The 26623-nt window shown below is 36.9% G+C and overlaps 1 protein-coding gene across 2 annotated transcripts in view; it reads right to left on the bottom strand.

The window, feature by feature from the left end:
* The window catches only part of Atg5 (autophagy related 5), a 72326-nt gene that overhangs the window by 20476 nt on the left and 25227 nt on the right, over positions 1-26623 (bottom strand). For both annotated transcript variants that reach the window (XM_048353752.1, XM_048353753.1), the window contains 2 exons: positions 16429-16591; positions 10054-10148 (listed from right to left, as the gene is read on the bottom strand). In XM_048353752.1, coding sequence (XP_048209709.1) covers positions 10054-10148; positions 16429-16591 — 258 coding nt within the window. The remainder of the gene's footprint in view (positions 1-10053; positions 10149-16428; positions 16592-26623) is intronic.

The following is a 26623-nucleotide window of genomic DNA, read 5'->3' as shown; positions in this document are numbered from 1 at the left end:
CAAAACTCTGCACTTCTCTGCAACAAAAGCAAAACCAAAGACCACACCACCCGCACCAACAAATCCAGTTACATAGTGCAAGATATGCTGATAATATAAAGTGTCAAGGAATTTCAAAAGATGTAAACAATGGAGAGAATCTGAACAGTCTCCAAGATTCTAACTTGAAATTGTTTTGTGGTGTTTTTTTTAAATGAAAAGAGATGTAAGATCACCTCCATATTCAGAGAGCAGTTAGAACATTACCTACCTACTAGGGAGAAATTAGCAGATAAGAAAAGCAGCTAAGGGACAAAGTCCAGAGACTGGAATGAGCTTGACTGGAACTCCAACTCCTAAACTAACTCACTGCATGTCAAATGCAAAACACAGCCAATTCTGTAACTCTGCTACAAGTTTGATAGACTTGAAAAAGTTTTATCTTCCAATGATGGCTGTGGTAATTAAATAATGAGATTCAAAAATACCTAATGAAGCTGCACTGGCTCACTCCTGTAATCCTAGCTACTCAGGGAGGCTGAGATCTGAGGATTGCTGTTGAGAGCCAGCCTAGGCATGAAAGTGCATGAGACTCTTATCTCTAATAAACTACTCAGACAAAGCCAGAAGTGGTGCTGTGGCTTAGAACACTAGCCTTGAGTCCAGACAGCTTCAGGGAAAGCATCCAGGCCCTGAGTTCAAGCTCCAGGACCAGAAGAAAACAAGCAAATAAACTAATGAAACAAGTTGTCAACAATGACTAGGTCTTTTCCATTCCTCCTTTAAGCTACTATTAAATGTAGAATCGAAGAAAAGTCACAGAATCAATTACAGAGAAAATGAAAAATAATTAGTATTCAACATTTAATTTTCTTTGCTATCTTAATACTATGTGGTACAAAGCAAAAGAAATCAAGACTTTACACAGAATATTCTGCTAGACTTTATCAACAATGATACATGCATCAAAAACAAGAGATAAATGCTTTAAACTGTCAGGTGTATTTGGCTGAAGATACACCTATTCCTGTTAAATTCTGCATCACATGCTTCTCAAAAGGTGGCTCATATCTACATTCGCTTAAGAATATACACAATTACAATAAAAAGAGCAGACCAAATTAACAATGGTGCTTTTAGACATTTACAGTAAATGGTCTTTGGTAGTGGGAAATGAGGGAACAAGAAGAGAAATGGGAGGGAGCCTTTATCTTTTACAGAGGGAAGCAGGGGACTTGAAAATAAGCAGGAGAGTCTGAAGCCCATTCTTAATATTCCTAACACACTAAAAAATAATAATTAACATTTGAAAAGCTGTCATTATTATAGTTAGGGACACATAATCTCCTAAGCAGCAGTGCCTTAATTGACGCTATGATTAAATGAAAAGCAGTCTTGTAAATAATATCCGCACATCTGCCTTAAAGTTTGTTTAGTCTTCTTTAAGTTATATTTATTGTAATTCTGTCTAGACAATACCAAATATATTTTGTGATGTAATATTAGCAACAGCAATGTCCACTTCATCCTTTAACTGTGCAATACATGTGAAGGTAGTACTATTAGCTGCCTTAACAATCAGATAGTTCCTGCCTGTAATCCTAGCAACTCTGGAGGCTGATATCTGATATCACAATTCCAAGCCAGCAGGATCAAGAAAGTCAGGAGACTCTTATCTTCAATTAACTACCAAAAAAGCCAGAAGTGGAGCTGTGACTCAAGTGATAGAAAGCCAGCCTTGAGCAAAAAAGCTGAAGGCTCTAAAAGCTCTGGCCCCTGGCTAGAGTTCAGCCCCAGTGCTGGTACAAATAAACAAATAAACAACTTTTGCTACTTTCATTGTATTGCATTGTAAGGACTAATACAAGAGTAATGTGATCAATATTTTCTTCTGTAGTCAAGAACTTTTCGAATATGAACGTTTTAATCTTTTGTCAGTGTGGGGCTTGACTCAGGGCCTGTGTGCTGTCCCTGAACCTCACTGTGCTCAAGGCTAGTGTTCTACCACTTAAACCACAGTGCCACTTCCAGTTTTTGAAGGGTAAACTGGAAGATAAGTGCTTCATGGGGACTTTTCTGCCCAGACTGGCTTCAAGTCAGGATCCTCAGATCTCAGCCTCCTGGAGTAGCTAGGGTTATAGGTGAGTCACCAGCAACCAGCCAACATTTTTGTCATAGAGTCTACTAACATAAAACAAATAAGAAGCACTTTTAAGTAGAAAACAAACCCTCCATGTCTGAATAAAAGGAGCTATGTGACACTGCAAAGTGAAATTCTGTTCTGAAGGCCAGTTGACTATCTTCTTTTTTTCCCAGTTGACTATCTTCCGCTGAAAAAAAGCAAGTTGGAGCCACTGGCCAACAGAAAATAAATTAATTTTTAAAAAAAAACAGGCTGGGGATATAGCCTAGTGGCAAGAGTGCCTGCCTCGGATACACGAGGCCCTAGGTTCGATTCCCCAGCACCACATATACAGAAAATGGCCAGAAGCGGCGCTGTGGCTCAAGTGGCAGAGTGCTAGCCTTGAGCGGGAAGAAGCCAGGGACAGTGCTCAGGCCTTGAGTCCAAGGCCCAGGACTGGCCAAAAAAAAAACAAAAAAACAATGAAACAAACAATAACAACAAGAAACCCTTGGGAGGAGAAAATGCAGGAGCTGGGTACCAGTGGCTCATGCCTGTAATCCTCGCTATTCAGGAGGCTGAGAGCTGAAGATAGTGGTTAGAAGGTATCCCAGACAGGAAATCTCCCCACAACAAAACAAAACAAAAAACTGAAGTGGAGTTCTGGTGCAAAGAGGTAGAATACTAAGCCTTGAGCCCAAAAGCTCAAGCCCCCAGCACCCAGGCCCTGAGTTCAAGTCCCACCAAGGACAGAAAAAAAAGGAATTGTTGACTAGGAAGCTAGAATTCTCATTCATTTTTGTTACACAAGTCGTGCAGATACTTGGGAAAATAGACTAACAGTATTATATTTCAAAAAGATTTAACAAAAAATTATATATAACTGTCCAATTAATTTTACTCCTAAATATTTACTCACAATAACTGAAAATACATGTTCACTAATTTTTGTTTGTTTTTTGTTTACATGGTACTGAGAAACCAAACCCAGGGCCTCATGCATGCTAGGTAAGCGCTCTACCACTAAGCCACATTCCCAGCCCTCCACTAAGAATTTATACATGAATGTTCACTGCAGCATACGTTCAACCCCAAACAGACACAATCCAAATGTCTACCGGATGGTTAAGAAGATAAACAAAATGTCAAATTGCCATATAATGAGCTATGTTTTAGAATATTCTAAAACTTAACAAATAGTATTCTTTTAAAAAAAAGTATTATTAAGTAGTTGTATAAAGAATACAATTCATTAATCAGGTTATGAATACAATCCTTCTTGGTCAAAGTTACCCCTTCCATGATTCTCCCCGTTAGACCTTCCTATCCTTACCCTCAAGTAATGTAGTTTGATATTTACCTTATGTACATTGAATATAATGGCCGCATGTGCTATATACTCTCCCACCAAAATACATTTCCATTTCCTGGTATTCATTTTGATAAACAGTACAATAATTATTCAGGAGTTACTTTAGATTCCTCCCTTCCTAAGTATTAACAGTTTTTAGTTTGCCAAACAATATTCTTTAAACAAATGACCTGTTGGATAACAGAATTATACTTCAACAAAGTTGTTTTTTCTTTTCTTTTCTTTGTGCCAGTGCTGGGACTTGAGTTGGGGCCTAGGTGCTCTCCAGGAGCTTCTTTTCTCAAGTCTAGAACTCTATCACTTGAGCCACAAATCTACTTCTGGATTTTGGAGAGTTTATGGGCTTTCCTGTATAATATATGAACAGGAGACTATATATAAAATCCAAATTCAGTAGATACATCCCAATAGCATTTTATTTCAAGATAATAGCCCCAAACCCCAATTCAACAAGTCAAATTACAAGTTTATTTTCCATAATTCAAATTTTAAAAGTTAATAATTTTGTTTTTTATTACCAAAGTGAAGACTTTTTAAAATATGGTTTTAAGTTATTTTTTATACATCAAAGACTGATGTAATTCTTGGACAATTTAAGAGACAATTTGTACATCTGAGTAATAGAAAAGAAACAGGTTGAACAATTCTGCAAAGGCTATACTAGCAAAAGAAGACTTGTTGCTGCTAAAAACTATTATCACAGACTTATTCATTTGCAGGACCTGGGGATCAAACTCTGGGTTTGGGGGTGTTCCCTGAGCTCCTTTTGTTCAAGGCTAGCATTCTAACACTTGAGCCATGACTTCACTTCGGTTTTTTTCTGTGATTAACTGGACTTAAAAGTCTCACAGACTTTCCTGCCTTGACTGGCTTTGAACCACAATCCTTAGATCTCAGGCTCCTGAGTTAGCTAGGATTACATTTGTGAGCCACTAGCACCCAGCATAATACTTGCTTTAAAGTTGTCTCAGGACCCATATATTAAATGATAAACCAGGCCTCATGAATAATTATCTACCAAACTACAAAAAAGAGTGGAAGAGTAGGGTACTACAACTTAAAATGAGATGCTTTATTCAAAGAATTTCACTTAAGGCTTCAAGGAAGGCAGTGTCATTGCGCAGAACTAACTACAGCTAAGGGAAACTCTCCTCATTGCACAAAACATGAATTACCATTGCCTAACCATCCCAAAATAATACTACTACTAAACTATATATAATATGAAACAGAAAGCCTTCGAAATTAAAAGTATGCAAAACTTAAAAATGATCATATATTGGGGGAAAGAAAAATTGTTAGTTCTACTCCATTAGGCATTCCTCAAGCAATGAAAAAGCACAGTTCAGGTTACACTTTGATGTGCAAATCCTTTTGAAAGCCACTCTATCCTGTTTTATATGAAGCATCTGTAGCTAAAATGAACACCTAGTGAAGAGGATGGATGCTGCATTACATAAGCAGACGTCAGAACTCTCCCAAGCTGATTCTAAGTTACTTTAAACACGAACAGAGTCAGAAATTAGCCATGGCTTACTTCTTAGAAGTAACAGATAATTATCCTCATCATGATGAAAAGCTAAACGTAAGCTAAGAGAGGTAGTTTTCCTTTAGCAAAGCTCTGCTTTAAAAAGTAAACTTCAAGACTTTAATTAAAATAGGAAATGCCTTATGAGTAGTAAAAACACTTTTCAGGTTAGTGAGACAAGGAAAGAAGGATGATGTGAGGAAGAAAAGATGGGACAGTAAAAAATAAGAAAGGAGAAAGAGGGGCAGGAAAAAAAATAAAAGGAAAATCAAGGTAGACTTACTGAAATAGATTATTTAAACAAGCACAATAAGCTCTTTCCTACTGTGTGTGTAAAAGCAACCTGTTTCTCGTTTGTGTTTGAAAACTAGACAAAATACTAAGAATAAGCACTACACTTGCATACTAGTTCTTTAGCTTTGAAAACATGCTATTTCTCAATATATATGATTTCTTAATATATATGATTTTCCTACAGTTCTACATTTCTTCTCTTCACAATGACATGAAGACAAATTTAAACATGGTTAAATGTTCAACAATCTACATTATCATCAGTAATTTACATTAGTTGATTTCTGATTCATTCACATGAACTCAGCCAGTAGCTATATATAATTTTATCTATGAAATCAGTCATTTGAAGCTGTGATTGATGTAATTTCACTAATTCAATTTGAATTAGCTTGTAATGTACTCATAAGAATGTTCCAACATACATTTCCACAGGTGACCTCCACAAAAGATCACATCTTCAATAGACATGCAGTTTACTTAAATATGATTGTGAATTTTGTATTCAATCCTACTGAATGTATCTATCATTAGATTTTATTGCTAGGGATCACTCTCTGCTTTTCTAAACTCTCTAAGCAATACGCTCAAATAGTAAGTGACTCCTTAAACCAGCACTGACCTTCCTTTAAATCATGACTTTAAGGAGGACACCGAAAAATACATCCTATTCAGTGCAGAATATATTCTATAAAATGTTCCAACGTGGAAAATTAGACAACGTAGCTAAATATATGACCATATTTCTGAGCTATTTCATAGCTGAGAATTATTTTTCTAATATATCACAAACTGTAAAGAAGCTATTGGTTGAGTTAACAATTTATAGAGGTTTTGAATATGGTGTCAATATCTTTGTGTAAGTGGTAATACAATCCACGTACACACCAGCATACCTGTACATAACTGTACTTGTATCATCTCTTATTATTTAGGAAAGCTGCATGGAACTACGAAGCAAAGTAAATATGATATCCTATAAAACCCTGAATATTCGAAATCTAAAACATATGACTCAACAACTCTGACATACACTTAAGACTGAAGAAAGAACACAAATTAGTCTTTCTCTTTTCAATAGATTTTCTTCTAATATTCCCAAATGGCTCTCATATTATCTAATATTCTCTTAAATACAACCTTCTTGAAAGACTAGTAGTTATTTTTAAAGTATGAGTAATTAGACCAAAAGCAACTCGCATATTTACCCAAAAGAAGGAACCACTACTAAGAATCAAAGCCTAGTAATTCTGTTCTTACCAGACAGGTGTTGTGTGTTTTGGCATGGTATATGAAAATCATTTATGAGAAGAACAGGAAAAAATTAGTCGTTTTCACTACTGAAATAGATAAATGATTAAGCAGATTTCTGAAACCTGAAATTGTCAATAGGTTGAATGATCATCCTAAGAAATATTCTAGAGACTGTCACTCTACCCTAAAAAGAACTGAAATAAATATATAATAGGACATAAAGAAGTTAATCTGGACCTTAGATAATTCTGAATTAGGCTGAAGGAATGAACATTTTTTGGACAGGAACTAAGCATCGAATTGCTACTGCATAGAGAACCAATGAACCTGTCCTAAGGTACAAGTTATACCTGGCATTTGATACTAATGTTGACAATATTGCACAGGGTCTCACATTAACTGTGATCTACAGTGCTTTAAAATATAAGGGACAATAGTAGTGAGAAAATAAACTTTAAAATACTTTCTTCTATATAACTAAACTCACATTAAAGGGAGGTCGTTATGTTTTTACTTTGTGCTCAGGAATTTTCTCTATTAGAAGCAAACAAGGCTGAATGAATTTAGGAAGCCACAGAGAAAATATAATAAAAAGCTTGACAGGTGTGAAAACTGAAGACTCAAGTGAAAGGTTATGACACAAGAGAGAAAAAAACTAAGGAAACGAAAAATTTAAAATATAAAAAGATAATTACACGTTACACAATCTAATTCAAATACTAGCTCTTCTCTGCCAGGCACTGGTAGATCACACCTGTCATCTTAACTATTCAAAGAAGCTGAGATCTAAGGATCCCAGATTGCAATTAGCCTGGACAGAGAAATCCAAGAGAATCTTATCTCTAATTAACCAGCAAAGAGCTGGAAATTGAAAGTGTGGCAAAGTGGTAGATCACCATATCTTGAGCAAAATAGTTAAGCAAGAGACCCTGAGTTCAAGCCTCAGAACTGGAACCAAAAAAAAAAATAATAATAATAATCGCTCTTATAATTACTAGATTATCAATACTAATGTCAATTAATTAATAATAAAACAATAATAGTGCATAACAAAGAGACCAATAGTAATGATCAAGTGAAAAATGTAATAGTTGCTTCCATTGGAAAAAAAACAAAAAAACAATTCTCAAAGTAATTAAACCTAAACAGATCTGAGTAGTAGCTTACTCAGTAAGGGCATCCAAAACTTGCTGTGTTGGGCTGCCACCTACAGGCTTCAATTTACCTACTTCTTTTTTAAAGGTGTGTAAGTTTTACATTAAACACATTAACACCAAGCAAATTATTGACTAAGACAAAGTCTGAAAACATCTATAGGACACAAGAAAAATAAGTTTTGTCCATGGGAGGATTTACATTTTACTGTTTCCAGAGAAAATCTTTTTCAGTAGAACAAACAATGGTGAAATGCTGAAAAATGGCCTATGTATTGCATTATATTTCTTGAGGTATCAGGAAATGGAAATGACATATGCCTAATTTTATTACAAAATGTAAATAGTAATGGCTAAAGATTTCATTGCCATTTTGTATTTATCTTCTTGACAGGTAACCTTATAAATCACCATCTGCTTAGATCTATTTTCTAAATAAGATTTTGGTTATATTTCTGAAACACTTCCTGTCATTAACCTCATTTCTAGAATACTGGCTCATACTGAAGCACCTGGATTTCAGGAACACAAACCTGAAACTCACACACCAAACCAAACTGTTATGTAAATGACAGAAACATGGTCTGTTTCTCTAGAGAGCTGATGAATTTAACTTTTATCATTGCAATTCTGTGACTTGATTATAGTAATTTTGTGCCCATGATAACATATTACAGATGAAAGGAACAGTTTTCCAACAGCTGTATAAAAAGTCTGTCTTAGAGAATAACAGCAATCACGTGCTTTCAAGTTTCATATCAACTTTTGATTATTATGTTTTGGAAACACTCTAAACTTTGATATTCCAGAACTAGGTCTGGATTTCGTTCTTGAAATTTTCATTTGTATAATCAAGTGCAAATGATACAAAATCTTTGATCTTAGTTTCCTCATATTTTAAGTCAGATGATTCTTGTTAAGAAAAAAAATGAGAGTATGTTGACTACTCAAAATGCTGTATAAATGACTACATTTGATAACAAAGTATCTTAACCATACACACCAATCAGAAATTAACAAGTAAAATATGATGTCACTTTTAGATCATACGATTAGGAAAAATGAATATAGAGCTCATCTTCTTTTGCTCAGGGCATAAATAAAGATTCAAACATGCAAAATAAGAGAAATGAAGAAAGCTAGAAAATGGTAAATTAGTAAAAGCTATAGCTCTTAAACTTCCATATTTCCTCACAATTCACACTTCTAAAATTCTATTTAAATTCAAATAAGAAACAAAGGGGGAAGAGTGTAGAGCCAAGAGAAAGTTATATTAGTCAACCGAGAATAAATGAAGATCTCAGACTCTATGCCGAAGGAGAAACTGCCCAACCTCCTATACAAAGGAAACATCAGGCACCAGGCAATTCTGCTCTAAGACAATCTCAATCGGCCAGCCAGGTCTGTTCAAGCAAATTTTAAGAACTCTCTACTTTTCCATTTTCTAATGGTAGAATTTTATTTAAATAAAAAGAAAACACTCTCGAGTTGGGCCAGGTGGCACACACATGAAACCCAGCAACCAGGAGGCCAAGGCAGCCCATGCTACACAGCACGATCCTGTCTCAAAACCAACCAAACCATTTTCAACCACACACTCATATTCTACCTCCTAGCCCCTATATCTGTAATAGTTATATCATGTAAATACAAAAAACATGGACTTTACAAATACTGAACCACTGCACCAAGGTGAAGTAGGGGGCTATGTTTTTGTGAACCTTGTAAGTCACATGTTCAATACCCTATCAGCACATAACTATGCTTTATGTATTTCTGCCTAAGAACAGCACAATGCTTGGAATTCATTTAAACAGGAAAAACCAGCACAAAAAAAAAAACACTAAAACAGCACAAAATAGACTATGAAAAGGAGATTTATTTTCAGTATCATGGCAGTGTTGCTTTATTCAACCTCAGGTTGGTCCTCACCAGGCAAATCAATTACTTTACTATTCTGCACATCTATGAAAACCTTCAAAATGCTTCGAGTATTAACTCAGGGATTACAAATAAATTGTAGCAAGTAGGTAAATCAGCAATCACAGAAAGTTACCATAATTAGCAGCAACTCTATATAGGACAAATATTGGGTTTGTCACTGCAATGCCCAATTTGATTACCTCCAAAATGACAGTTCTGAAAACCCTAGTATTATTCGTTACCAGGAGACCAAGAGTAGTGAACTACAGCATCTGAGGTTTTCAAAAATGAGTAATTTTCTCTGGACTCGGTGGTCCATGCTTGCACTTGGGAAATGGAGGCTGGAGTCTGAGGTCAGCCCGAACATATGAAACCCTGTTTCAAAATAAAAACAGCAAAAGTACTTTTTCAAAGTGTTATGTCCTACCTGATATATTCTAAAGGGGATATAACGAAATCCATTTTCTTCTGCAGGGTATTCCATGAGTTTCCGGTTGATGGCCCAAAATTGGTCAAATCTGTCTGAAATGATATAAATTACATGAATGAACTTTTTAATGGAATACCCCATATGAAGACATGATGGTTGAAACATCTCCCTTATCATTTATACATTAGTGTTTCTAAGTCATTTTCTTTACATATTAAGGCATTTTTCCTTAGAATCCTAATCTGGGTGCCAGTAGCTCACGCCTATAATCCTAGCTACTCAGGAAGCTGAGATCTGAGGATCATGATTCAAAGCCAGCCTGGGCAGAAAGTCCACGAGACTCTTATCTCCAATTAACGATCTGAAAATTGAAAGTGCCACTGTGGCTCAAAGTGTTAGAGCACTATACCTTGAGTGAAGAAGCTCAGGCCCTGAGTTCAAGCCCCACAACCAACGAGAGAGAAAGAAAGAGAAAGAGAGACAGACAGACAGAGACAGAGACACAGAGAGAGAGACAGACAGACACGGACACAGAGAGACAGAGATCTCTGGCTCCTGGTTCTTCTCCTAATGCTAACTTAAAACACATGAATTTAAATGATACCAATGTTAGCCAGAACCAGTAGAAAAGAAAAAAAAATCAAGATATTATGTACTTGCAGACTAATTAACCAAGCACTAAATATAAAAGCAGTGAAGGTTTTTGAAAGAGACATGGAATTGACCCTGTAAACTCTTAATTAGAGGCTTGACCTCAAACTGATCTTTTTTTTTATTTTAATGTTTTGGGTTCACAAAAACTTTACTAAGATAAAAATCTACACTACTATCTAACAGTAGAAATCTCAACTACTAAATTCCACAATTTCGTGGTTTAAAACAAAAAGAATTCAGAGTTCAGAACAGTTCATAATAATATGTGGTCGCATAATGTATGGCATTTCCCATTTGTTTCCCCCGTTAGGCATGATGTTTTCAAAGCTCAATCTTGTTATAGCATATATAAGAAATTTCTTGTTTTTATGAAAAAATAAGCACTTCATAGTAAGGAGTTACAATACTGTTTTATCCAGCAGCTTACAAACATCTGCACATTCACAAAGAATATTAGTGTCCACATTTTTGTATGAAGATCTAGCTTTAATTTACTTGGGTAGTGCACAGGAGTAGAACTGCTGGGTCATATGGCAACTCTGTTTAACTGCTATATAGTAACGATGTTTCCCAAAATGACTAAACCAATTTCCATTCCCATCAGCAATGCAAAAAGTTCCAATATGGACACATCACTGCTATCACTAATTATTTTTTGTCTTTTTGATTAGTCTCCTTGGTCAACATGAAGAAGCAACTCACTGTGGTTTTGATTTGCATTTTTCCTAATGACTAAACACTGCTGAATATCTTCACAAGTGCTTACTGGTATTTTCATGTATCATCTGGCTATCAAATCCTTTGTCTTCAGGCTGGAGTTTGTAAGAGTTCTTTATATATTCTGAATCCAAATCCCCTATCTGATTTGAAAGTGTACTTTTTCCTTTCCTATACCCTGTTTGTACTTTGTTGTTTTTTTTTGCCAGTCCTGGGGCTTGAACTCAGGGCCTGGGCTCTGTCCCTGAGCCCCTTCGTGCTCAAGGCTAGCACTCTACCACTTGAGCCACCTATATCCTGTTTTGAAGCAACTTACTAGCTTACCCAGAATCCAAGAATATATTTATTTTAAAAAATACTTTTTACACTCATCAGAATTAACTGTCTCTCACAGGGAAGCAGGTCCAAAGTTTCAGTTCATCTCAATATTACAGCACATACTCTACTATTAGACTTGTTTTATTCATATCCAAGTTCATCTACTGACATTATTTAGAGAGCAATTAAAATCAGGAAAACATGAAAAATTGGGATTCTTGAGCCCAGGCATGGTGGCCATGTTTATAAACTCAGCAATGAGAAGCCAGAGGCAAAGAGATGAGAAGTTTAAGGACTGCTGAAAAAAGTCTCAAAAAAACAACAACAACAAAAAAAACAAAAACAAGCAAATAGAAATTGGAATTCTATAGCCCTAGCCCTGCAATTAATAGCAAAGCAAAACCTTTTGGTGCTGGGCAATGGTGGCCCACACTTGTAATCCTAGCTACTCAAAGGTTGAGATCTGATGATCATAGTTCAAAACCAACTTGGAAAGACCCTTATCTCCAATTAACCACCTAAAAACCCAGAAATGGAGCTGTGGCAAGTGGTAGCACAACTAGCCTTGAACAAAAACCTAAGGGACAGTACCTAGGCCCTTAGTTCAAAACCCAGAACTGGCACATGCACAGGTATATATACACACATGTACAAATGAACACACTTACCAAATATCCATCTTTCAAGGAGACGAAAGGTTCAGGACAAGTTCTTATGCCTCCTACTGACAGTTTTACTCAATAATAAAAGGAATCTCCCAGAGTACCTACAACTAGATTAGTTGACACTAACAAAATCATAGTAATGGTAGCTTTAAGGTACATATACAGGGCTGGGAATATGGCCTAGTGGCAAGAATGCTTGCCTCGTTCGTATACATGAAGCCCTGGGTTTGATTCCTCAGCACCACATATATAGAAAATGGCCAGTGCAGTGCTCAGGCCCTGAGTTCAAGGCCCAGGACTGGCTTAAAAACAGACACATACAGGCAGTAGATGCATTAAGTTTATGTTTTGGCAGTTTTTATATGACATTACAGTTATTTTTGGCAAGTTACTTATTATATTCTGCCTAAATCCTGCTCAGAAAAAAGGAGGGTGGAGAGAAACAAATGGTAACTATTCATCCAAAGGTCTTTCGAAGTAAATTTGAAAAAAATAATTATCAATCACCAGGTGGACATTGGTGGCCCATACCTAAAATCCTAGCTACTTGGGAGGCTGAGATCCAAGGATAGCAGTTTGAAGGTAGCCTCAGCAGAAAAGTTCATGAATCTCTTATCTCCAGTTAACCAGCAAAAAGCCAGAGTGGAAGGGGAATGGTGGTGGTGGTGGTGGTGGTGGTGGTGGTGGTGGTGGTGGTGGTGTATGTACACATGTGCACCTCGAGTGGTTACACTGTGACAGGTTGAAGACTTCAAGGCCAGTGTGAACTGAACACTGAGAACCTTTCTCAAAAATAAAATGGCATGGCATAGATAAATTTTTTTAATTAATTCAAAGGGCTGAGAATATGGCTTAGTGGTGGAGTGTTGCCTAACATGCATGAAGCCCTGGGTTCAATTCCTCAGTACCACATGAACAGAAAAGGATGAAGTGGTGCTGCTGTGGCTCAAGTGGCAGAGTGCTAGCCTTGAGCAAAAGAAGCTCAGGGCCAGTGCCCAGGCCATGAGTTGAAATCCCAGGACTGGCAAAAAATAAAAAATTAATTCAAAGTAAAACCAACATACACTAAAAATAATGTACATTTTAACATATTAAATGGTCAAACTTCGCCTTTATTTGCAAATACATGGAACTTAAGATTTCTTTCAATTTTTAAAAATACGTACTCAAACATAGGAACAAAAAATAAGTCATTAGGTTAAAAAAATTCTTTTAATGGTTTCCTCAATTTTCTAGCTCAAAACAATTTGACATTAAGTAGAAAATAGCTTGCACTAGTAGTGACAACTGCCTCAGAAATAAAAAAATGCTACTTTCTTTCTTGTGGCTGTTTCACTGAGAGGTTGAATATTTTTATATCTAAAATGAAAACCCACAACAAATCCTGAAAGGCACGGTATGTCTTAAATGAGTTTTCTTGGTTTCATAAGCTTTTCTTATTTCACCTCCAGAGAGCTTCAGAAATTATAATTAGCATTTGAAAGAATTCAAAACTTCTTGAAATTTCTGTTTAGTTGTTATATTCTACAGGTGCAGTACTGAGTAAAATCAAATTACCATCTATTTTGTCTTGATTATAACAAATTAACAAAGGTGAACTATCTTTGACTTTACACTAAGAAATTCTTTTGAAAACTCTTACAGACAGAATCATAAATTCAAACAAGGAATTTCCACAACTATTACACCATTTTTCACTGTTTATAAAAACTGTTCTTACTGTTTTCTGGTGACATGAGAACTATAATAAAGGAACTGACATTCATTTTTTTAAACACTTGAAGACCATACTATATACTGAAGATAACTATTATGAAAATAAAGCACTAAATAAATGTGAAACTAAGCTGTGTGCTGGTAGCTTAAGCCTGTAATCCTAGCTACTCAGTAGGCTGAGGATCAAGGTTCAAAGCCAGCCTCGGCAGGAAAGTCTTTGAGACTCTTATACTAAATTAAACATCAAAAAGCCAGAAGTGGAGCGGTGGCTCAAGTGGTAGAACACTCACCATTCTTGAGCAAAGGAGCTCAGAGACAGTGCTCAAGGCCTGAGTTCAAGCCCCAGGACCAGCACAGGGAAGAAGCAAGGAACTCCATGTCACATTGATCAAATCTAAGAAATATAAATCAAAGAAATGAGAAAATGTAATTTATAGTACATGGCACTAATTTTGTGCCTTTTGTACTACTGAGGTCACCATAATGAAGTTTAATACTGCTAACAACAAACACTTCTTTGATTTGGTACTTATGTACCTGTGACTGTCATGAAGTTCAAGAATTTCTAGTAAATTAGGCTCTCTGGCCAAATACAAATTAAAGGATGTTCTAACTTTGTACCACAGTAGAATGGAAAAGACCATACAAACTCAAATTTTGTAGAGTGATCAGTAGAGGATAGTATGATTCAATAGTCTTTTAATTTTTTTTCAAAACATTAAAAATCCATGCTATTTATAGTAAATAATGACACTATAAATACGTTTGGGGAAATCAAGGCCAAGTGTGGAGTGATTTAAAACATTAGAAACAATGAATTAAAAGTTGATAATTATGGGTCAGGGAATGTGGCTTAGCAATAGAGTAGTTGCCTAGCATATGTGAAGTCTTGGGTTCGATTCCTCAGTACCACATAAACAGAAAAAGCCGCAAGTGGTGCTGTGGCTAAAGAGGTATATAGTGCTAGCTAGCCTTCAACAAAAAGAAGCCAGGGACAATGCTCAGGCCCTGAGTTCAAGCCCCAGGACTGGCAAAAAAAAAAAAAAAAAAAAGTTGATCATTGTAATATCCTAACAAATTAAAAAATGGGAAAACACCTTTCCTATGCCAAGGTGAAGTGAAATACTTCAATGATTCCATTTCCAACATTTTATTATTTGTTTCTTCAATGCCATGAGGTATCTGTGGGAGTTTCGTTAAAGCGAACATAAAGAGCTCCTCTTGCTGGAAATAATCCTGTCACAACTATACTCTTATTTTATGTAAATAATTCTCCTTCACACTGGTCTTCTGGCTGCTAGATCAATACTCCCCAAAGTCAGCTATGTTCCCATTGCTGTATATTCAAATTTCACTTCTAACGTTATTGCTGGTTCTTAGTTGTGTTTTCATATTTCTTATGATTCTTCTTTTTCATTGTTTTAGTAGTCCTAGAGGCCTGGACACTATTTCTTATGCTGAAGGCTCACACATATCTACCACTTGAGCCACAGCTCTATTTCCAGCTTTTTGCTGGTTAACCAGAAATACTAATAGACTTTCCTACTGTAGCTGGCTTCAAACTGTGATCTTCAGATCTCAGCCTCCTAAACAGCTAGGATTATAGGTATGAGCCACCAGCACCCAGTCCTTCTTTCCAATTGTGAATTTTTATAAAATGTCAACTGAAACAAGCCAACACAATTACATGTTTTACTGTCTGTGGGTAACAATGAATAACATCCACATAAGGGACTGTTACCAACAGAGACCGAGATGTGGAATGATGTACCAACGACCACTAACACATGTTGTGATATAATGCTTCCCGAACTAAAAGCTAAACACAAGTTTATCTGTTTTTAAGTCCTGGGTTAAGTAATTAGAAAATGCACTGGAAGGATATAAAAACACACACACACACACACACACACACACACACACACACACACACACACACACACGGATAATAAAAAGTACCTAGTGGGCTGGGAATATGGCCTACTGGCAAGAGTGCTTGCCTCATACACATGAAGCCCTGGGTTCGATTTCCCAGCACCACACATATAGAAAACAGCCAGAGGTGCGCTGTGGCTCAAGTGGCAGAGTGCTAGCTTTGAGCAAAAAGAAGCCAGAGACAGTGGTCAGGCCCGGAGTTCAAGCCCCAGGACTGGCAAAAAAAAAAAAAAAAAAAAAAAGTGCGTAGTGTGCTAATTTGGTCGTGGAGGACAGAATTAACTTGTGCCATCTATTTTAAATGTGTAAATTTGTTTCATCGTATTTTATAAGACAATATTCTGACATTATACACTGCAATAGTTACCATTTTGTAGTCCCATCCAAAGCTGCTTGTGATCTTTTTTCTGCATTTCATTAATTACTTGACTTTTATGCTTTAAAGCATCAGCTTCTTTCATACAAGACATAAAATGAGCTTCAATTGCATCTTTAGATGGACAGTGAAGAAGGTCCTTTTCTGGAAAACTCTTATCAAAGGAAAAAAAACATGTTAAAACAATTATACAATACAAAATTAGCTGCTCCAACATTTATAGCAAACCATCTTTCACCATACAAAAATTTTAATTAACTTAAAAATCATGCCAGGCACAGATGGCTCACTCCTGTAATCCTAGCTACTCCGGAGGCTGAGATCTGGTGAATGCAGTTCAAAGCCAGCCTGGGCAGAAAAGTCCTCATGAGACTCCAATAAACTACTCAAAAAGGCCAGATGGGGTGCTGTGGCTCAAGTGGTAAAACACTAGTCTTGAGCAAAAGAGGCTAAGGGACAGTGCCCAGGGCTTGAGTTCAATCCCCAGGACCACCAAAAAAAAAAAAAAAAAATTATCTATGTGGAAAAATTTTTACTTTTCCCAAGTAATTCTTATCTATGCTTATAACAACACAGATAATGAAGGGAAATAGTTTTTCAACTGACCATACCAAGGGGATTGTTTCACTGAGACAGGACATTGTTTTAGTTGTAGTTTTGATACAGGCTATATAGTGATATAGCCTGGATCTGGAACTCACTTGCTGGCCTTGATCTCATAACCCCCTTTCCTTAGCCTACCAAATATTACAGGCATGCACCACCACAACCCAGCCATTTCCAAGGGTTTGAAAGGACATGGAATGGAACTCTCACACACTGATGGTAGGAATGTAAAAACGATACAAATTCTTTGGAAATACAATCTACAATTTGCCACAGTATTCTACAGCTAGGTTTTTAATCTAAAAGAAATGAAGGCTGGAAATGTGCCTAGCATGCATGATGTTCTGGGTTCAATTCTTCAGTACCACGTTAGAGCCAGAAGTGGTGCTGTGGCTCAACTGGTAGAGTGCTAGCCTTGAGCAAAAGAAGCTCAGAGACAGTGTACAGGTCCTAAGTCCAAGCCCCAGAACTGGCAATAAATAAATAGACAAATGAAATCATATGTACAAACACTTGTACAATAATGTTCCTGACCACTTTCATTTGTTACCATAAGACAGGAAATAAAAAGTAAGCTGTACAAAAATTAATTTTTATTATATTTTTGATTATGTAGAGTTTACTATTCAATGAGACTCTAAAACATAGTTTTTAACTGAGCTGAAGAACAGTTCAAACCCCAATAGCACAAAAATTCAAAACTAAATAAAAATAAGAAAAAATAGTCAAATAGCTGAATTTGTTTCCTATGACTTCATTTATAATACATTACAAGTATATTAACTTATATTCAAATGAATTAGTACTATAATTATTTCTATTTAAGTTAAAGGGCCTTCCATTTCAAGACTGCAATTCAACTTCTAAATGAACATCTTCACTGAATTTATTTATGTGAAATACAACTTTTAACAATATCCAGAAAATGTTAACTTTGGAAATACAACTTTTAACAATATCCAGAAAATGTTAACTTTGGTATAATGGCTTTCAAGTATAAAACATAAATATATAATTTTTGTCAATAAAGTCTTAGGTTGGGGGTATAACTCAGTGGCAGACCACTTGCTTATGAGGCATGAAGCCCCAGATTCAATCCACTGGACTGCAAAGAATAAAAAAGTAATAATGTCTAAGGAGAGGCATGTGGTTCATATGGTAGAACACCTGCTCCACTGCTTGGCAAGCAAGGCCCTGAGCACAATCCCTAGTATTACGGGAGGAGGAAGGGAGAAGTAAATGAAAATTAAAGTCTAAAATACCCTTCCATATAGTATACAACTCTCCATTTTGATTTTAAAGTTTTGTGCAAATAGGAATTTTTGTATCCCAAAGTAAGTTACCTTTTCAGATAATTTGAACTATGTGTCCTTTTAAGTATTGTTTTAATTTCTTAAAACTCGGTATATGCACATGAGTATGACAAAAAGGAGTTGATTTCTCAAAACAATGGCTGCAAAACATGAAGAGAAACTTTTCTTTAGCCTCATAGTAACTTAAGACTAAGCTACTTAGGCAAGTGGCTCATGTAACCACAAAGTACTTTCCTGTTTTCCTACAAGCTTAACAAATATCTGATTCCTATAATGAACAGCTGACAATTATAAATGACCAGCTTTATAGCAAGATAAGTCTATTATGAGAGTACAGATAATAGGACAAGGGACATGACTTAAGTGGTAGAACACTTGCGTACCAACCATGAGACTCTTGAGTTCAAAAACCAGTACTGTTGGGGTTGGGTATGTGCAAACAGTTGTGTACCCCTATGCTTCAAAAGAAGCCCTACATCTAGTGGCATTAATGACATGAACTCAGGAGATGTGAGAGGGAAGAAAAAACAAAACAAAACACAAGAGATATGCTTGTGCAGCCAAAACAAAGCAGTTGAATTAGTGACAGATACCTCAGCTAAAGCCTCCCTTTCCATGATTAACTGGAGGTGGAAGTAGAAAGTCCCTTTTTTTTTTTAAACTTCACAATGAAATTACAAACAGATCCTTGATTCATCACACTTTTACTCCTTTCTACTGTGCATTAGCCATTGTTTATAAGTGCCTATCTTTTCAACCCAAACAAATTCTTGTAAAGATGGTGAATTTGACACTAAGTTTACTCCCTTCCATTAATCTAAATCAGATGCATGACAAACTAATCCTAATTTCATTTATACCAAAGTCATTTGAAAGGTTCCATTAAGTTCAATAGTACTATTAAAAATGTCATTTAATTAAAATGTTTATCCAGACTGCCTGGAATATACATAAGAGATAATTGGCCACCATTAAACTGAAACTGAAACTGCTTACACGGTAAGCAAAAACAAGAAGGTGGGAACATTCATCCTATTGCATCCACCGTATTGCAAACTCAAAGAACTCAGGCAACAGAACCAAAAAAAGGTGTATTTCAACTCACCTATACAGGTACCAGTGGCTCATGCCTGTTATCCTAGCTACTCAAGAAGCTAAATTCTGATTATCACAGTTCAGAGCCATCTTAAACAAAGTCTGTGAGATTCTTCTATCTCCAAGAAAAAGCCAAAAACAGTGGAGGTGTAGTTTGAGTGGGAGTGACAATCTTGAGCATAAAAGCTAGAGGCCCTGAGTTCAAGCTCCACAACTGGCACACCCCCTTCCCCCAAAAAAACCTGGCACCCACGGCTCATGCCAGTAGTCCCAACTACTCAGGAGGCTGAGATCCAAGGATCAGGGTTCAAAGCCAGCCTCAACAGGAAAGTCCATGAGACTCTTATATACAATTAACCATCAAAAGGCCGGAAGTATAGCTGTAACGTAAGTGGCAGAGTGCTAGACTTGAGCAAAAAACCCTCAGAGACAGTACCCAGGCACCAAACTCAAGTCCCAGGACCAAATGAACATGGACTCTTCCTCCGCCCTCCCCCCCCACACACAAACACCTGATTAAACATCCAGTAGTTGGAAATAAACATCAATGTTGTTTTTTTACTAAGTCACCTCCAATAGTAGATTAGCACTCCAGGAAGGGAATCATTTCTGTAAGGGCTATTTGCATATTTATAATATCACTCAAGGTCATACAGGCCATCAGCAGCCAGAAAGAAACATGTTATCTATTCCCACGTCATGTACCAAGTGATTGAGACAGAGGACTGGATGTTCCCCACCTATTACACAGAAAAATAAAGCCATAATCAAAAAGCTTCATTTTAATATAATTCTTTTTAAAGTCCCAGCACTATATAGTTGTATGGACACATAATGGGAAGGGAGGGATTTTTAAAGTATTTCTTTCTAAGTATAATTTTTACAATGAGAAAGACTATATTATAAAGCTAGGGAGATGGCTCAAGTGATTGCCTAACATGTGGAATGGCCTCGGGTTCAATCCCTAGCACCAATAAATTAGATAGGATAGACACATACACATAGAAGAATATAATAGAAATTAATTAAACAATGCTAAAACTCAGTGAACCAAAATAAAAATGAACATTTTTTGGTTTTCTTCCATTTTCGAGTTCTGCCATGATGCAAGCTGCAAAGTTACCTAAATCAGTTGTCTCCTTATTTCCTATTACAATCTATGGGAAATGTCTCATCCTGTTTGCTAAATCCCAACTGCTAAGTCTTTGAACCCAGGTCAATTTCCTTCCCTTTCCACAATAGTATCATTAGCTATTTTTCCTCTTGTTTCAAACTTAAAACTGATATTCAAAACTAAAACCAAATCCCTTCCCTCTTCTTCACCTAAAACCTCGCATTTACATTCAACCTTTAAGATCACCAAGGCCTCATTAATCCTCTGCAGTCCTCTGCTACCCTCACTTCAACTGTTCTTTCCAAGGTCAACAGTATCTGTTTAAAATAGATGCCAACCATCTTAACAGCTGAATATACATACTCCATGAAGCCGTCATCCACACATTCTTGTGTTAACCAAATTTCCCATGTTCCTTTTTCTATTTTCAGCCACTTTTGCCAATTCTAAGGCCATTCATTAAATATTGCTATTTTTAATTTGTTTTGTTTTTGCTTTTTGTTGCCAGTCCTGGGGCTTGGACTCAGGGCCTGAGCACTGTCTCTGGCTTCTTTTTGCTCAAGGCTAGTACTCTGCCACTTGAGCCACAGCGCCACTTCTGGCCATTTTCTATATATGTGGCTCTGGGGAATTGAACCCAGGGCTTCATGTATATGAGGCGAGCACTTTACCACTAGGCCATATTCCCAGCCCCAAATATTGCTATTTTTAAGGTTTCTAGCCTAGGACTTCACTTTTTCATTCCATATACTCACCTTGAATAAAGTTACCTACCACTATAACACAGACTAATGATCACCTCTTGACAATATATTTCCCACAACACAGGGCCCTGTAGAAATCTGTAAAACCAATGATTCATACCCTCCATCTTCCCTTTCTTCTATATCTAATCTGCCTCTATTGCATTTATACCTTAACATGTCTGGAATTCACTCCTTTAACAACACCCCCTCTTTGTAAAAACCCTCTTCCTGTACATCTACTGATAGTTTCTAAAAATCTCTGTAACTGGCACCAATGCTCAGTCTTCCCTTTAATTAAGTAAGTAAGGCAGAGATCATAACTTGTTCCTAAATGTCTTAACAAATTTGTCTGATTCACATGAAATGAAGCAGGAATTTCAAGAAAATAGTTGACTTTTGGTAGAGTAACTGTCAGCCCAAACAAGGTATGGGGGGAAAAAAACAAAACAACCACCACTACCACTATTGCTGCCACCACTTCCTCCTCCCATCACCAAGTTATTTACTATGTGTCCTTGGTCATCAGCTCCCTAGTTGCCACTCCAACCAATCATTGATATGATTTGAAGCACCAAATATTAGAATTGTTTACGCTAAATCTCACATAAATAGAAATTCACATGAATTCTTGTATAATCTCTCATCTTCCACTTAGCAGTGTTTGAGATTCATGTTATTTGCACCTATCAGTAATTAGTTCCGTTTTGTTGACAAGTTGTACAATGCTGAATGAAAACATCACAATCTGTTTATTAAAAAAAAGAAAATCTGTTACTACATATTGGGATTATTTCCAGGTTTTAGCTATTAATAAAGCTGCAGTGAATATTAGTAGTTAAGTTTCTGTAGACATGTTTTCATCTTTCTAGATTACACAGATGGAAAACAAAATGTTGGGCTATACCCAGTGACTCATGCCTGTAACCTTAGCTATTTCAGGAAGGTGAAGATCAAGATTTGAAGCCAGCCCAGGGCAGAAAAAAGCTACAAGTGGAACCATGGTTCAAGTGGTAGAATACCAGCCTTGAACCTAAAAGCCAAGGACAAATCCCAGGCCCTGAGTTCAAGCTCCAGTACTGCCTTCCTCCTTCCAAAAAGAAATGTTGGACCATAGTTGAAGTGAGAATGTTTAACAAGACTGTAAAATTTCAAAACCATCTTTCCAAGTGATGATATAATTGTAAACTCCCACCAACAATATTAACAACTGTGGTTCCATGTCCTCAAACAGTTCTGTCAGTCTTTTCGTCATGATAGTGAGTTTAAACTGTAGTTTAACATTTTCCTGATAACTTGAAATGTTGAATGTCTTTTCATATGGTTATTGGTAATTTATGTAGAGTCTTCTGCCAGTTTTCCATCTATTTTCCCTGTTGTGTGCCAGTACTGGGGCTTGAACCCAAGGCCTAGGGACTGTTCCTGATCTTTTTGCTTATGACTGGCACTTGAGCCACAGCTTCACTTCCTACTTCTTGGTAGTTAATTAGAGATAAGAGTCTCTCAGGGGGCTGGGAATATGGCCTAGTGGTAAAGTGGTAGTCTCATATACATGAAGCCCTGGGTTCAATTCCTCAGCACCACATACACAGAAAAAGCCGAAGTGGCGCTGTAGCTCAAGTGGTAGAGTGCTAGCCTTGAGCAAAAAGAAGCCAGGGACAGTGCTCAGGCCCTGAGTTCAAGCCCCAGTTCTGGCAAAGAAACAAAACCAAACCAAAAAAAGAGTCTTTCAGATTTTCCTGCTTGAGCTTGCTTTGAACTACAACTCTCAGGATTAGAGGAGTGAACCACAGGAACCTGAATGAACAAGAATGAATCTTTCATATTTACTACTTGCCATTTTCTGCATTTCATAGCACTTTATCATTGTCTTTTGACTTCTGCCACCAATTTATAGTGTTCCCTTAATCCCTGTTAAGTCACTTTTCAAAATTTGCTCCTTGTAATTTATTATCACCAGTTTAATTATTACATATCCAGATGAGGTTTTCTAAATTCTCAAACAAAATAATTGAATAATTTAATAATAAACAATGTAGTAACTAAATTTATCCTGCTTAAGGTACAGAAATGTCCTGGAGGTGTTATTAAAGAACTATCTTAGCCTGGCATTGGTGGCTCATGCCTAGAATCCTTGTAATCCAAACTACACAGGAAGCTAAGATCTGAAATCATGGTTCAAAGCAAGGCCAGGAAGGAAGTCCATGAGACTCTTGTCTCTAGTTACCAAAAGAGCCTGAAGTGGAACTGTGGTTCAAGTGGTAGAGTGCTAGCCTTGCTTTAACAAGAAAGTTCAGTGATAAGAGTCTAGGTCCTGTTGGATAAGAAATATACCCACTGCCCTACGTATGAAACTGTAACACCTCTGTACATCACTCTGACAATAAAGAAATAGGGAGAAAAAAAAAAGAGTCTAGGCCCTGAGCTCAAGCTCAAAGACCAGCACCAAAAAGAAAAAAGAAAAAAAAAAACAAGAAAAAAAAAGTGTGTGTGTCTATGTGTGTCTGAGATCTGAGGATTGTGGTTCAAAGCCAGCCTAGACAGAAAAATCCAAGACTCTTCTATCTACAAGTAACCAGCAAAAGGCCAAAAGTGGCTCAATTGATAAGAGTGCTAGCTCTGAGCAAGAAAGCCAACAGAGTGAGAGAAGCTCTGAGTTCTTCAAGACCTAGCATCAGCACAGTAAAATTAAAAAAAAAAATTTTAAGTGGTGGGCTGGAAATGTGGCTTCATGGTAGAGTGCTTGTCTAGCATGCATGAAGCCCTGGGTTCAATTCCTCAGTACCACATAAATAGAAATGGGCCAGAAGGGGCACTCTGGCTCAAGTGGTAGTACTCTAGCCTTGAGCACAGAGAGGCTCAGGGATAGAGCCCAGGTCTTGAGTTCAAGCCCCAGTTGTCAGTACTGACAACTTAAAAAATATAGTTTTTTTAAAAATTTATTTTATTGTCAAATTGATGTACAGAGAGGTTACAGTTTCATATGTTAGGCCTTGGGTACATTTCTTGTACTGTTTGTTACCTCCTCCCTTATTCCATGAGTTGTTCAGTTGGTTTACACCAAATGGTTTTGCAAGTATTGCTTTTGGAGTTACTTGTCTTTTTATCCTAAAAAATACTCTTTTATATGATAAAAAATACAATTTCAGTAGTTTTCATTGTAATTGCAAGGTACAACCTTCAACACTTACCTAATCCCATAACATTTTCACCATCCATCATAGAAAGAAGAAATTCTAAGCCCATTAGTGTAAGTGGCTTCCTGTGCTGGCCTTCCTCCACCCCTAAAAAGCACTAATGTCAACACTATATAAGGATTTGCCTATTCAGGGCATCTAATACAAATGTAGTTTTGTGAATCTTTTGTCACTCACCTAACATGGGTTCAAGATGGCAGCACACATCAGTAATTCATTGTTTTTCATGAAAGAACTATCATGGAGTTCCACGGTGTGACATACATTTTATTTATCCACTCATCAATTGATGGGCATTTGGGCTAATTCTACTTTTTGCCCACTGTGAACAGCAACTATTAGCATACAAGTACAGGGTTTGGTATGAACATGTTTTCAGTGCTCTTGGGTACATTACTGCATAGAACTAATGGGTCACGTGCTAAATCAATATTTAATCACTTGAGGACATGACATAATGCTTGAAGCTGCATATTGCCATCACTACTTTGTGAAGGTTCTAATTAGAACACACCCTCTCTCCAACTTGTTATTATCCATGCATTCTTGATATAATCAATCTAGTGGGTGTGAAGGAGTAACTTGCCATGGTCTTATTTTTTAATTTCCTTAATGACTAATTATGCTTAGCAACTACAATTACTCCAGATGTCTACCTGCCAAGTAGCTGGGATTACTACAACCATACACTCAGCCCTGTATGTCTTCTTTAGAGAAATATCTATTCAAACCCTTTGACCATTTTTCAGTCTTGGTTTTTTAATCAGAAGAGGTTTTTTGTTGCTGTTGTTGTTTTGCAGTACTGGTATTTGAACTTCAGGCCTCATGCTTGCTAGGCAGACAGACACTCTACCACTAAGCCATGCTTCCAGCCCTGCAAGATTTGTTTTGTTAAGTGTACTCTAATCCCATACTAGATATATGACTTGCAGAGCTGAAGGTGTAGCACAAGTGGTAGAGTGCCAACTGAGCAAGCAAGCCAAGCAAGTATGAAACCCTAGTTCAAACCCTAATACCCAACCAATAGGAAAAGAAATTGGAGAATATTTTATAGACAAATCCTAGTGGACGTTTAGGAACTAAGAGTATCAAAGGAGCTAGACAATGGTAGCTCACATCTATAATCCTAGCTACTCAGGGGGCTGAGATCTGAGAATGGTGGCCCAAAGCCAGCCCAAGCAGGAAAGTCTATGAGACTTTTATTCTTCAAGAAAAAACTCAAGAGGGCTGGGAATATGGCCTAATGGCAAGAGTGCTTGCCTCCTACACATGAAGCTCTCGGTTCAATGCCCCAGCACCACATATATGGAAAACAGCCAGAAGGGGCGGGCGCCATGGCTCAGGTGGCAGAGTGCTAGCCTTGAGCGGGAAGAAGCCAGGGACGGTACTCAGGCCCTGAGTCCAAGGCCCAGGACTGGCCAAAAAGAAATAAAAAGAAAAAACTCAGAAAAAGCCAGAAATGTTTCTGTGGCTCAAGAGTACTAGCCTTGAACAAAAGCAGCTCTGGCCCAGAGTTCAATCCCCATGACTGACTAAAAAAAACAAAAAAAAAAACACACAAAAAAAGAAGAAAAATATCAAAGGAAAAGTAGTAACTGTGCTTTAAAAAAAAAAATTCCACTCTCTCTTAGACTTGGAAAAATTTATATTAAGCAAGTAAACCAGACCCAAAGAAACACAGGCTGCACAATTTCCTTCATATGTGGTAACTAGAAGATATCTATAAATCTACAAGTTAATCCAATGGCTAGTAAAAGACAAATAATTACATTTGGACATGATTAATGAAAAAGCACTTTAAGCATTCGCACACTGAGATCCAAAGAGGATATTCTTAGGAGAGGATCACAATGGCTCCATAGCTATATGCATATGACCATATATAATTATCAAAATGAACACCAAGAAATGGAAACAAGAGGTTCACATTTATTTCTTTTTCTTTTTCCTTCTTTGATTTATTCCCTGGTGTCACTGCTTTTGATTTCTGACCCGTTTGTCTTGTAAATTAATCTGATATGGGGAAGGGAGGGAAATCACAGTGACAGTGAGACAAAGGGTGAATCAATTCAATACTGATACTCACTAATCACTATGTTGGGAATGAACTTTACAACT

The sequence above is a fragment of the Perognathus longimembris genome, chromosome 9, assembly GCF_023159225.1.
Source record: "Perognathus longimembris pacificus isolate PPM17 chromosome 9, ASM2315922v1, whole genome shotgun sequence".
Taxonomy (NCBI): domain Eukaryota; kingdom Metazoa; phylum Chordata; class Mammalia; order Rodentia; family Heteromyidae; genus Perognathus; species Perognathus longimembris.
This window is presented reverse-complemented; position numbering and strand designations above follow the sequence as displayed.